This window comes from Triplophysa rosa, linkage group LG25 (assembly GCF_024868665.1).
Source record: "Triplophysa rosa linkage group LG25, Trosa_1v2, whole genome shotgun sequence".
NCBI lineage: Eukaryota > Metazoa > Chordata > Actinopteri > Cypriniformes > Nemacheilidae > Triplophysa > Triplophysa rosa.
In genome coordinates this window covers 1,304,959-1,317,625 of record NC_079914.1, presented here as the reverse complement: position 1 = coordinate 1,317,625, position 12,667 = coordinate 1,304,959, and the positions used below count along the sequence as shown (strand labels likewise).

Genomic DNA, 12,667 nt, shown 5'->3' with positions numbered 1-12,667 from the left:
ATTATACATTAAAGCAAGCATTTTAAAGTTAGACTTTGAATTTTGATGTTAATTCCACTATTGCACACACATACAGTATATTACACAAAGTATTTAGTTTAATTACATCAGACTAACTGTAATTAAATTACAGGAAAAATAATGTAATCCCCTACTTTACTTTTCAAATGAAAGTAATTAAATTACAGTAACTAATTACTTAGTAACTAGTCACACCCAACACTGGCGATGCCTACGAGCGTCCACACAGAACCCGTGGTACTGTCATGATCCTGCCCCAGTCTAGAAAAACTTGACAAGACGAGGCAGAACCATGACACTTTGACTACAACTTAATCCAAATTTGGGTCAAAATTAGCTCACCTAGGGTTTGTTGATCCCTGATTAAATCACATTGTGTTGCACCACTTAATTTCAAACATCACATAACAAATCATGGATCAAAACTTCAACCTGTATTAAAAACTTTATCTGCAATGAATTTTCTCAGCCATGATGGAGCAACAATGATAACATTGCCATTTGAAAAGGAAATAAATGGCTTGTGCAGGTAAAAGAAATGTGACTTGATATTGTATGCCACTCTCTAGACTTTTAATACAAAGGGCTGTTCAACCATAAACCTATTTTGGAAACAAACAAAAAAAACACTAACTGCGTAATGCTACTTGCTCTCTCGCTGTTTTTTTTCCACACTTACAGCCGCCATTAAATGCAATGTTTCTGTCCGGGCACCAAGTTGAAAGAATCATCAATGTCACTTTTTACTCAGCCCTCTAATCACAGTGCAGGAGGGGCAGGAAAAATACTACACCAACCAATCGGCACATCGTACTTGTACAACCGCATGTCTGTGTACAATGACTGAAAAACAATGCTGGAGCTAATATTTCTTTAACAGATGACATCTCCGGACTTCCACAATATTATTATTTGTTGTTTACACAAACCAGTGAAATCAGATACTAATAACACATTACATAGATCGATATTCTGTATCCTGTATCATAGCATGCGCTAACGAGGCCTAAATGCTTCATTTTTTTCTCAATTTTGTTACCCTGATTATTTTAAAGGTTTAAAGGCTAATTTAAATAAACTTTTAAATGTTTATTTGTCACTAGTTTTTCACAAATCTTACCAGTTTCTGAGTGAGACCTGGTGGGGCCCAGTCATAGGTAATGGTGTTGAAAGTTGGATCTTTACGAGAGACTACTGGATTGGTGACGATCATGCGATTCCGTTTGTAGACCCTTAGTCCATCTCCTCCTTTAACCTTAGTTGTGAGATAGGCATAGCGAGATTCTGCCAGCAGTCTTCCCACCTTCCAGTCGTCTTCGCTGTCAGAGCTGACTGCATGCTCCTCCTGACTGCAATGACATTGCATGCAGGCCTTTCTGTCCACAAATCAACAGAAGGTTATAGTGAATATGGTCTTACAAAATTGGAGATGACTTGCTGTTCTCTTGGCTTATTGTGTGCTTTATCTACATTCCATTCCATTCCATTACTTACATTTTATGGGGAGAGCGGGGCACAACCCCACACTTTTTGCTTTTAGCTCAATCACTCAAAAAATATTTGAGCTTGATTAATCATAATTTTACACAAGCAACATACACATCTCTGCTAGTAATGAACACCTATTTGTTTCTAGAACCTACCATTCCCATACAATTACAGCAGAATTGACAGAAGTGAAAACATTACAACTTACCCCATGGGTGAGGTTCATCATAACAGAGGGTTAGTTTTACACTTTGTAATGCTAGAAAATTCTATTTGAACACAGATAACTCATAAAATATTCTTCTTCTTATCTATAAACTAAAGGTGGATATTGTTTGTACATCTGTCTATAATAGATAGATATCTAAACATCAACATCTAAATCATCCACCCATCCCTCATTTAATCATCCTTGTAATATAGATCAATAAATATGGATTGATATACGAGAAAATGCTATAACCAAAAAATTCATAACTGTCAGTTACTCTCTCTGATATTGTAATTTCAGTTATGATTTTGAATAATGTAATGTACATTGTTTTCATCAAGACTTTTGCATGTGCACGCGATACTTTGTCGTGCGCATGCAAAATCTTTCCGTTGTGCACTGCGCACGCAATATATTCTCATGCACTCACGATAGTTTCTCGGTGCGAACGAGAAACTTTTTGCTCACGCGCTACTGTGAATGTGCTTGTTAGGCATTAAAAAGGCCTCTAGATGGCACCTAGTTGATATGTAAATACATTGAGCCTTTTCAATAAACTTATTTTACTGACGATGTAGATTATATGACTTTGAGATGTTTTATCCTGGCTCTTTCTGTGTAGTGCAAATTATATTTATATTATATATACAGGAAGCGTTGAAGTTCTTTTATGGTTGTGGGTGTTGGCCAGTTGCGTACTGCTGCCACCTTCCCCTTGTCCATGGTGATACCCTCATAGGAGATGTGGTAACCAAGAAACTGTATGGAGGATAGGTGTAAGCAAGACTTTTCAGCTTTGAGGTAAAGGTGATGTTCCCTGAGGCGCTGTAGGACCTCCGCAATGTGGCGCTGATGTTCCTGAGGGTTTGAGGAGTAGATCAGAATGTTGTCTATGTAGACAATCACAAACCAATGCAAAAAGTCTCTTGAGTACTTTTTGCACAAAATCCTGGAATACTCAAGGGGCGTTAACCAGTCCATATGGCATATACTGTATACAGTGCCTTGCAAAAGTATTCATCCCCCTTCATTTTATTCACATTTTGTTATGCTGCTGCTTTATCTTACTTTAACTACTTTAAATTATATATTTTTTTAATTAATCTACACTCCATGCACAATAATGACAAAACAAAAAGCAGATTTGTGACAGCTTTGCAAATTTATTAAAAATAAAAAAGTACTCATACCCTTAACTCAGAAGATGGTTAAAGCACCTTTACAGACTCAAATCGCTTTGGGTATGATGTGACAAGCTTTACACATCTGCGTTTGGCAATCTTCTGCCATTCTTTTCCTCAGATCCTCCCAGACTCTGTCAGTTCGGATGGAGATCATCAGTAGACAGACATTTTCAGGTTTCTACAGAGATGTTCAGTTGGGTTCAAGCCCAAGCTCTTGCTGGGCCACTCAAGTCATAGACAGTGTAGAGAATTTAGCATAAGCCAAATGGTCGGAGTCATTGAAAGAAGAGCCATCAACCCCCTCCAACCCCCTTTCTCCTGGTTTCTTGATATCAACCTCAAAAGACCAGAGTCAAAACCTAGCTCCAGGGGTCTGGACTTGAGTTGGTGCTCTCACCGAAAGAGCCATCAACCCCCTTTTGTTTCTCTGTGGGATATTTTACGACCCCTCAACTTCAAAAGCAGAGGGGAGAAGTCTCTCTGTCTCATGTGAAACTTAACATATGAGGCTAAACAGAGAAACTTCTCTGACAAATAGGAACTTGTGTGATTCAACTGTCCTTTTCTATAAATATATCTAAATATCTAGGTTATATGTTGTCGCTCTTACCATTTTTAAATAATCTGCAATTGTTAAATAGGCAAGTTAATTCAGGCTTTGTTTGTATGAATCACGCCGAATGAATCATGTCTTGATGCACTGCAAACCTTAGCATATTTGATATATAAATGTTTGTCTTTACAATTCCTTCTTGTTTATATACATTGTGTGACCATAGAACATTTGGAATGGTATTTTGTAAAGTTGCCAGGAGGTCATAAAGATGCAAATTAGCTGTTGAGTGGACAAAGAACCTCTTCCCTGCTCAACACTGATTGGTCGATTCAAACTCAGGTGGGCATGCCTTCTCATGAGGTTAAATATCAAGCCTGCTCTGAAAAGACTCTTCCTCCATTCTCTTCTGTGCTAAAACTTGTTTCGTGGCGTCTCTTCGGAGACTGCCCTCTCCCCCCCACTGGAGGAGAATATGGAACAATGGACTTCTACTGCCACGTGGTTAAGCCATGCGGCCAACCACGAGGCCCGCAACTTTCGGCAGGACTGCCTTCTGAAACATTTTGAACAATTCCATCTCTACACGCACATATGGATATCGGTCCATCACAGAGCTTGCAAGTATCCATTTCTAATTATAGAATAGCTGCGTTAAGTCTGTGCCTCTTTGTTAAAGATGATTTTTATTGGTGTTCAGAAATCGCTGCCATGCTCTCTCTCTCTCTTTCTCTCTCAGCGCTTCCTAGCGCATTTGTGTTTCATGTATTTGTTTGTTTTATGCGATCGTCATTGTTTTTTTTTATCATGTAGAGTAGAGTTTAATAAACAACCATATATATTCATTTGTGATGGGTTTTCTGTATTCACGCTCACAAACTTGGTCCCTTTTACGGTTTCGATTTACGCTACCTTTGCTCTAAATCGTGTTTGGTAAAGTCACGTTACTTATGGCCATGAGATAATGTAAAGTATATAATATCATTGAGGCATTCGCTTGACGAATGCATTCAAGTATTGTTATGCTTTATATTACTAATCAGAGACCGTAAAATATGTATATTTGATCACGATTATTATACGTATTTTCCTTTGAGCTAAACTAATTCCTTGACTGAAATTGATGTTTTAAATAACTCATTTCATGGATGTGATCTTGAAAGATCTGGTGGAGAACCATATTTGGTGAGCTTTGTACATCAATATAATAACGTTAGCTAAAACCGCTACAACAGAGTTGTCATAAGCCACTCCTGCATTGTTTTAGCTGTGTGCTTAGGATCATTGTCAGGTTGGAGAATGAGCCTTCTGCCCTGTCCGAGGTTCTGAAAGTTCTGGGCTAGGTTTTCATCATCATATCTCTGTATTTTGTGTCATTGAGCTTTTCTTCTACTCTGACAAATGCCCCAGTCCCTGCAGCTGAAAAACACCCCCACATCATGATGCTGTCAGGTCCCGGGTTTGATCTTCCTATTCACTAGCTTGTTTTTCCTCCACTCTACCCTTCTATGTTGCGCAGCTGATGCAGCTTGGCAATTAGCCGAGCGGCTCAGCAGTGCACACCTGTTGCTCATTCTCCCTCGTCACTTTGTCCCTTTATATTTCTCTCTTTTCTCTGTTTCATTGCTATTGCGTTGTTTGGTTATCCCCGCGCTGGCATTCCAGCTTTGCTACAGTTAGACTAACTGAGTTTTCCTCTAGTCTAGTTTTTCTTGCGTGTCTTGTGGTTGGAGTTTGTTCGTGAGACAGATCTACGGTTTCGGACCAGACCCGCCTTTCTACCCTCTGGATCTCCCCTTCAGATTCGGTCCGCGCCTCGATTGACCCTCGCCTGGCTGACTACCCTCTGGATCTCCCCTTAGGATTCTGTCCGTGCCTCGATTGACCCTCGCCCGGCTGACTACCCTCTGGATTCCCCCTTCGGACTCTGTTCGCGCCTCGAGTGACAACCCGCCTGTTTGACTCCGCCCCTGTCTCTTCCTTGGACTTTCCCAAGCTCGGCTCGGTCATTATTGTTTTGCCTTGTGTTTTCTGACCAAGTAAAGTTTGTTGCTAAGACTGAATCTACGCTTGAGTCCAGTTCTTCCGTGCGTGACAGATGCTGTTTCCACCGCATTTTACTGTTGAGATGGTATTGTACAGGTGTAGAGCAGTGCCTGCTTTTCTCCAGACAAGATGCATAAAACTGAGATTCATCAGACCAGAGAATCTTGTTTCTGACAGATTGAAAGATTCGTTGAAGTACGTTTTTGCATATTTCAAGTTTTCTTTTGTCTTCACTGATCAAAGGCTTGAGTCTCGCCACTCAGCCATAAAGCCCAGATTGGTGGAGTGTTGCAGTGATGTTTGTCCTTCTGTAATTTTCTCTCATCTCCATATATGATCATGGAGCTCAACCAGAGTAATCATCAGCTTCTTGGTCACCACTCTAACCAAGACCCTTCTCCATCGATGGCTCAGTTTGGTGGAAAAACGAGTAAATTTTGCGGTTCTTCTGTCATTTACAGAAAAGAAAATCCATTGAAAACGAAAACAGAAAAATGCTTCACTTTTCAATTTACTAAACGCCATAACTGGGAACGGCCACAAAAACGTAACAGATTGGTTGGCATAACTGGGAATGCCCACAAAACTCAGTTGGATTTAATGCATGTAGACCTTGTTAGGTGCTTGATCAAAGCCCCCTGTAATGAGGGGAAATGATTACGATTGGTTTTTGCTTGGTGCGGTGTCGATGTGGTGTTCTGATTCTCTAATAAGTTACTAAAAAAACTCAGATCTGAAGTTTTATATACAGCGATAAAAAACAGACCTTTGTTGTCCCGTTCCCCACTTAACGTGAACAACCCTTATTCATTCAGTGATTTGGTCAATTGTACCCTGAGTTTGGGATAGTTTGTGTGACTGATTATCTTACGCTCTTTCATAGGGCTAGTTTTGTAGTTTTAATCATGAATCATAAGAAAGTCGTAAAAGTGGCCAAGTAAAATATTAATGCTTATGGCTGTTAATTGCAACAATGAACTTTTATTTGATTAAAATTACCTGTAATAAAAGCTCAATAAAAGGGAAGGAAGGAGGCGGGAACCAGCGAACATTTATAATAAACTTTAATCAAAAATAAACAAACAATAATCCAGCAGTAAAAAGGCCGGCAGCCACCTCACGGTAGACTGCCGGCCATACAAACGTAAACAAAACTTAACATGTCCGGGCCCGTTCCTCTCTCGCCGTATCCTCCTGTTGCTCATCCTTTTATGCTTCCGATCTCCTCCGTGAGAGATGCGAGGCCGGTATGACGCCCAGCTGACACTCATTATCACTCGCGCCACCAGGCCTCGCTTCTACCTCCCACGGCTCTCGTCACGCCTGCCTCGTCACATTACCCTTATACATACTTTTGTCATCTCCATAGACTAGTCTATTAAGGAAACAGCTTCGTGGCTTTATGTACCGAAACAACGACCATGTACAGCATAACCAAATTACTACACTGTTTTTTTACCACTGATACATACCACATCAACATAATAACAGAAAAGTTTGTGTTTGTAGCTTATCGCTGCCTTGAGACACGTTATACGCTTTATATAAGTTTATAAAGCTTCCTTTATAAAGTTTCCGTAAGTTATAACGGACTTGTTTTGGGAGAACGTCACGTGCTACAGTTGAAACTGTGCAATGTATTCATTTAATGTTAAGACATTTAAATCATAGTCTCCCAATACGGCTAGGTTTTTCTATGTATCTTGCTCTGTTGAACAGAAAAAGTGGTTTTACGTAGGCCATACAGGGTTAAGGCTATGCATTTCTAGTCAAGGGGAAAGGATCGTTTGTTTTGCCCATAGACTGTATGATTTTCCCCACGCTGACTCCGTGTAAGGCCACGCCCCCAGATCGGGCCTTTTCAGTTGCTGCAACTAGTCTATGAAATAGTCTACCTGTTCACATAAGAACTGCTTGACTGCTGACATTTTTAAGTCATTGCTTAAAGATTGGGTATCATGCTATGTCACTCTGACTTCTTTACACTGTTAAACGTGCTGGCTTCTCATGTTTAACATGGTCAACTTGTTAAAAAACGAGTTAGACGTATGACGTAGTATTTCTACGAAAGGAATAGGAACTTGTTTCGGAAAGTTTTTTATAATTCTGGATCCCAGAAAGTTTTTTATAATTCTGAAAAAAACCTTCTGAAGCAAGTTCCTATTCCTTTTATTGGCCATTCTCCCGGAAAAGCACGGCAAGGCGAAAGAGCCCGCTCACAATCCGATCGACGAGCGAGACCCGCTTACCATCAAGATTATCTGCACTGCGTCAAGATGCAGCTCGTTACTCTTGTGATAGTGAAGTTTAGGTGGGTCTGTTTATTCACGGCATTCAGTGATGGATGTTATACTGTATAAACTGTGGATATAACGCTGGATTTGGAGATCGTTTGAAACTGATAGATGGCGCGGTCCCAGTGCTAAAAGATGCCAGACATGAACTGCACACGGTAAGTCAAACTAAGTCATACGTCTGTGTTTTGTAGGCAATAGGTGTGTACGTGCATAATGTACAAAACACAAAGGGATTAATGTGATAATGTGTTGATTATTCGTGCTGTAGTTCCATCCCACTTTCCCCACTAGTACCACCTCTAGCAGCTCGTGTTTTTCCGGAAATAATCGTAGAGCTGTATCTCTCTTTTATAAATTTGATCAAACAAAATACTCTTCGAAAATATGACTTAACCAATACTACTGTATAGGCACTCAAGATTAATATGTGATCTTTAAGACACACCTGTACTCCTTGGCTTTCATCTCGAATTGAGCTCAGACATTGTTAACTTCCTCTTTTTATTTCTTTTACCATGTTTGTTTGTGTGTTTATTCAAACATTGTTAGCACTTTGGTCAACCATGGTTGTTTTTAAATGTACTATGTAAATAAATTTACATTACATTTCATAAAAGGTTATAATCACACGGATTTGTCCACAGTGAAGTTAAGCTGGATGCTACCGTTTACTTGGCAAGTGTGTTTCTGTATGTGCAAGACTTGGATTGGATCACAGAACTACACTGAAACTCAAATTTCTTTGCGATGATCCATCAAAATAAAAGTCTGGTTAACTTTACTATGGCAATTGTTGTAGTTTGTAATATATTACAGTAATTATACTATAGCATTGTGCCGTACTATAATATATAACCTATATAGTATTCTGCCCTATAAACTGTAGAAAATAAATATTAAACTTCATTACGCACTATAGTAAGGTTTAAAAACATCACAGTATCTTGGATCCTATTGTATTTTTCATGTGAACAAATATATTACTAGTGTGTCGTAAAAAACGGACAACACAGAATTCAGAAATAATTAGAGATGCACCGATTGCAATTTTCTTTGCCGATTCCGATTTCCGATTTTATTACAAGTGAAACCTGCCGATTCCGATTTTCTATCCACAAGCTATAATTGACAGTATACTCCATATAAAACCATATTAACTTTTCAATACACATTTTTTTTATTTTCATTGAATAAATGATTGAACATTACAATTTCCCCAAATTTCCCTAAATGCAGTTCTCCAAGCTGCATTAAATTACAGAATCTTCTCTTTCCCAAACAACTCTTAAATTGAATAACTCTGTGACTGAAAAGAAGTATAAATAATAAAATATAACTAAACATGTCACTTAATTTACCTTTTTCATTTTTGTACTCATCTCACAAAAGTCTAAGATAACAATAAAATACTTCAACTTTATTCTCGTCTGTTTCCGTTTATGAAAGTAACATTGCTTTATTTCATTTTTTCTGAAATGTAAAATAAATTGTCTTTATCTTGTGTCTGTAGGATTAAAAGAAGTGGGTTGATTTTTGCTGCAACTTCAATAAAAAATTTAAAAAATCTTATGAGTGAATTCTACTCTAAAGATGTATATGTATTTGCAGTATTTTGTGTTAGTAAAGAACTCAATCAGATATTTATCACATATATTGGTTGATTTATTCATTTTTTTATATTTTGGATTTTTAAAAACAAGTAGAAGTCGTGTTGAATGTCATTTAACCTAGGTGAACTGACCACAGTTTTACCGTAAGACAAGCAATCAGGTTGAATGGAATTTACGTTTGTTTTACACAGAGTGAACGACTTCAACATGAGTTTAGCATGTGTCAGAGTTTAGCATGATGCTAATAGCATCACTGGTGGCATACATACCCCATGTAGATGGAGCAGCGAGAGATGAACTACAGTGCACCTTTTTGTCTGTACAGTACATGATGCGCATGCAGTCAGCGGATATGAGAGATGCGCATCAGTCAGCAGAGACTCGCGGTCCGGTGGACCCACATGCGAGTATAAACGAGCCGTGAAAGACAGGCTGTGCGCGCGCACGTTTACATGTTTACTTTCGGCTTTGAGTGTACTGACGGCTGTGACGTTCTTGCCCGCATCACGGGAAACAGAAGATCGGCTTGGAATCGGTGAGATGTGAGACTGACCGGCCGGTCACCGGTCGGGCCGATCATACGAAAAACCGGCCGATTCCAATCTCTTGCCGGTCAATCGGTGCACCTCTAGAAATAATAAAAACAAACAAATAAATAAATAAATAAAACAGAATTTATAGGGCCCTATGTGTTTTTATTTTTCTTCTACCAGCTGCATCCAACTTCTCTTCTTTTCTTCAAACGTTTGGGACAGGCAATTCAAATGTATTCATGGACCAATTTGTTAAAATAGATAAATTCAATAATGGAAATTCAGTTTAGTTAGAGCCAAATGAATATTTGTTGTAATTGTAATTTGATAGGTTGTAATTTGACAATTTTATGATATTTGTGTTTTGAAAATGTTTTTGATTGATGTTTAAACCCCTATTCAGTTTTCCAGTCTTTTTATTTGGGCTAGTTACATTCATCTCAGGCACCAAAATCCGAAGAGTGCCTGCTCGAACGGCTACCAGGGATTTTGAAATTTTGCGAGCACTGAATGCAACATAAACCAACCCTCCTCCCTCACCCACCTAAATGCAGTGTGGGCTCTCCTGTTCGAATGCAATGTGAGTTTTTATTAGGGGTCGACCGATTATCGCCCAGGCCGATTATCGACATTGATATTAAGCATTTTTATGATAATCGACAACGGTCATTTTCAAAGCCGATTTGCTGATTAAGTCATTTCATTTTGAAACACGCTATTTGGATCTAATGCAGCCTCCTCTGTTGGAACACGCCACTCTCTGGCCTCAACCAATGCCCATCCACCACCCATCTGATTTGCTGGAAGTCACGAGTCTGTCCAATCAGTGCGGAAGGCTGAAGACACTGAAAGGATTGCACTCTCGCACTGAAAGCATTGCTAGCTTGATCTACTTCAGTGCTCTCGCATAAATTGACGGAATAGGCACATCATTTTAAGCCAGGTCAATTCACAAATACAAGCCATTTCAAAGCATAAAGTACTTGCGTGCTCTCAAAAGACAATCTTCTGTCAGTGCACTCAGGCAATGCACGCGCACAAGGGACACAGCCGCCTCTCAAACTGCTCGCAACAAGTGTCAGATTGAGTTATTTTTGCAATTTATTATGCATAAGCATTCAGATACACGCGTTATAATGCCCGTATTGGCGAGTATACAAGTCATCTTGATTTAGGCAGGTTCAGAGATTTGATTAGATTCAACTTTATTGTCATGTACAGAGTCATGTGGAAGGTTTTTCCTGTTTCCTGCATCGCTGCCGGCGGCTTGTTTGTATCAGTGCACTTACACTTCGCTCTAATATTAGTGTATTTTATTATCGTTAATTATTATTGTCGTTCCTAACTTATCCTGATATCTCAATAACCCTGTTCTTGTTATTTACTTGGGGATTCTAAACCAAAAGTGATAGTTAACTTAATGCCGTTAGCATAGCAATGGCGTGTTAGCTTGCTTTCTGTTTACACTGTGGAATATCATCTTGCCTCTGGTTTGTCTTGTGTGCTAACTGTTTCTCTTTTTAAGCGAGTATACTACGATTCATCAAGCAACCTTCGTAAGTTGGAATTGCACTTCAAATCCGGTGAGTTATGACTTCTATTCCTATTATTGTTACTTGCACCTCATGTCATATGTTTAGCTTAGCCTTCTCTGTCAGCTGCGAACGTTTTATATGCGATAAATGCAGGGAAATAGTTAGGCTGACAGAGAAGATCTTAGAATTAGAGTCTCGTATCCAATCTTTATCTGAGGATAGTAAGAGTTTAACGACGATAGAAAACACTTTGGATGTGAGCAACATTAGTGCACACAGCTCGGTTCCGGTTGAAAATCCCCCGCATCTGGGAAACTTCATGACTGTGATATGGCATAGTCGCAAGGCAAAACATCACTCAACCGTTCCGATTACAGTCTCGAACAGGTTTGCCCCGCTCAGTGACGCACCGACTGAGAAACCTGCTGAAAGTGCCCTAGTTATAGTTGATTCTATTGTTCGGAACGTTAACATAGAGGCACCAGCCACCATAGTCCAACGTTTACTGGGAGCCAGAGTGCCTGACATCAAGTCAAATTTAAATGTGCTGGCTAAGGCTAATCGTAAATTCAGTAAGATTGTTATTCACGTCGGCACAAATGATGTTCTACTCCGTCAATCAGAGATCACAAAAGATAACATTAAAGAGGTGTGTGAGCTCGCAAGCATGATGTCAGACACTGTAATATTCTCTGGCCCCCTCACTGCTTATCGTGGTGATGAGATTTATAGCAGATTATCATCACTAAATGGCTTGTTGTCTGAGTGGTGCCTGCAGAATGATATAGTTTTTATATATAACTGGAAGAGTTTTGAGGGCAGACCTGACCTGTTGAAACGAGATGGTCTCCATCCCTCCTGGGCTGGGGCTTCCATCCGGTCTAGAAAAATGGCAAAAAGTCTTGTGCTAATGTGAAAATGCTAATGCTAAAGCTTGACTCGCTGGGGCCCAGGTCAGGGAGCAGACAGAATGGCTTAACCAACTGTCTGCTTGCCGTCTCACGTCGCAGAATACACAAAATGTACAACATGTAATAATCCGTTCTCCCAAACATCACAAAATAGAGACTGTGTCTATCCCCCGGATTAGCAAACATAAAATAATGCGTAAACCTCCTAAAAGTAATTTAATAAACGTTAAACAAACTAAACATGAACAAAATACAGATAATCAACTGTTACGACTCGG

General features: G+C 39.4%; 1 protein-coding gene across 1 annotated transcript in view; it reads right to left on the bottom strand.

Moving 5' to 3' along the window:
* The window catches only part of lmcd1 (LIM and cysteine-rich domains 1), an 84,063-nt gene that overhangs the window by 38,874 nt on the left and 32,522 nt on the right, over positions 1-12,667 (bottom strand). The window contains exon 3 of the mRNA XM_057325848.1: positions 1,142-1,397. Coding sequence (XP_057181831.1) covers positions 1,142-1,397 — 256 coding nt within the window. The remainder of the gene's footprint in view (positions 1-1,141; positions 1,398-12,667) is intronic.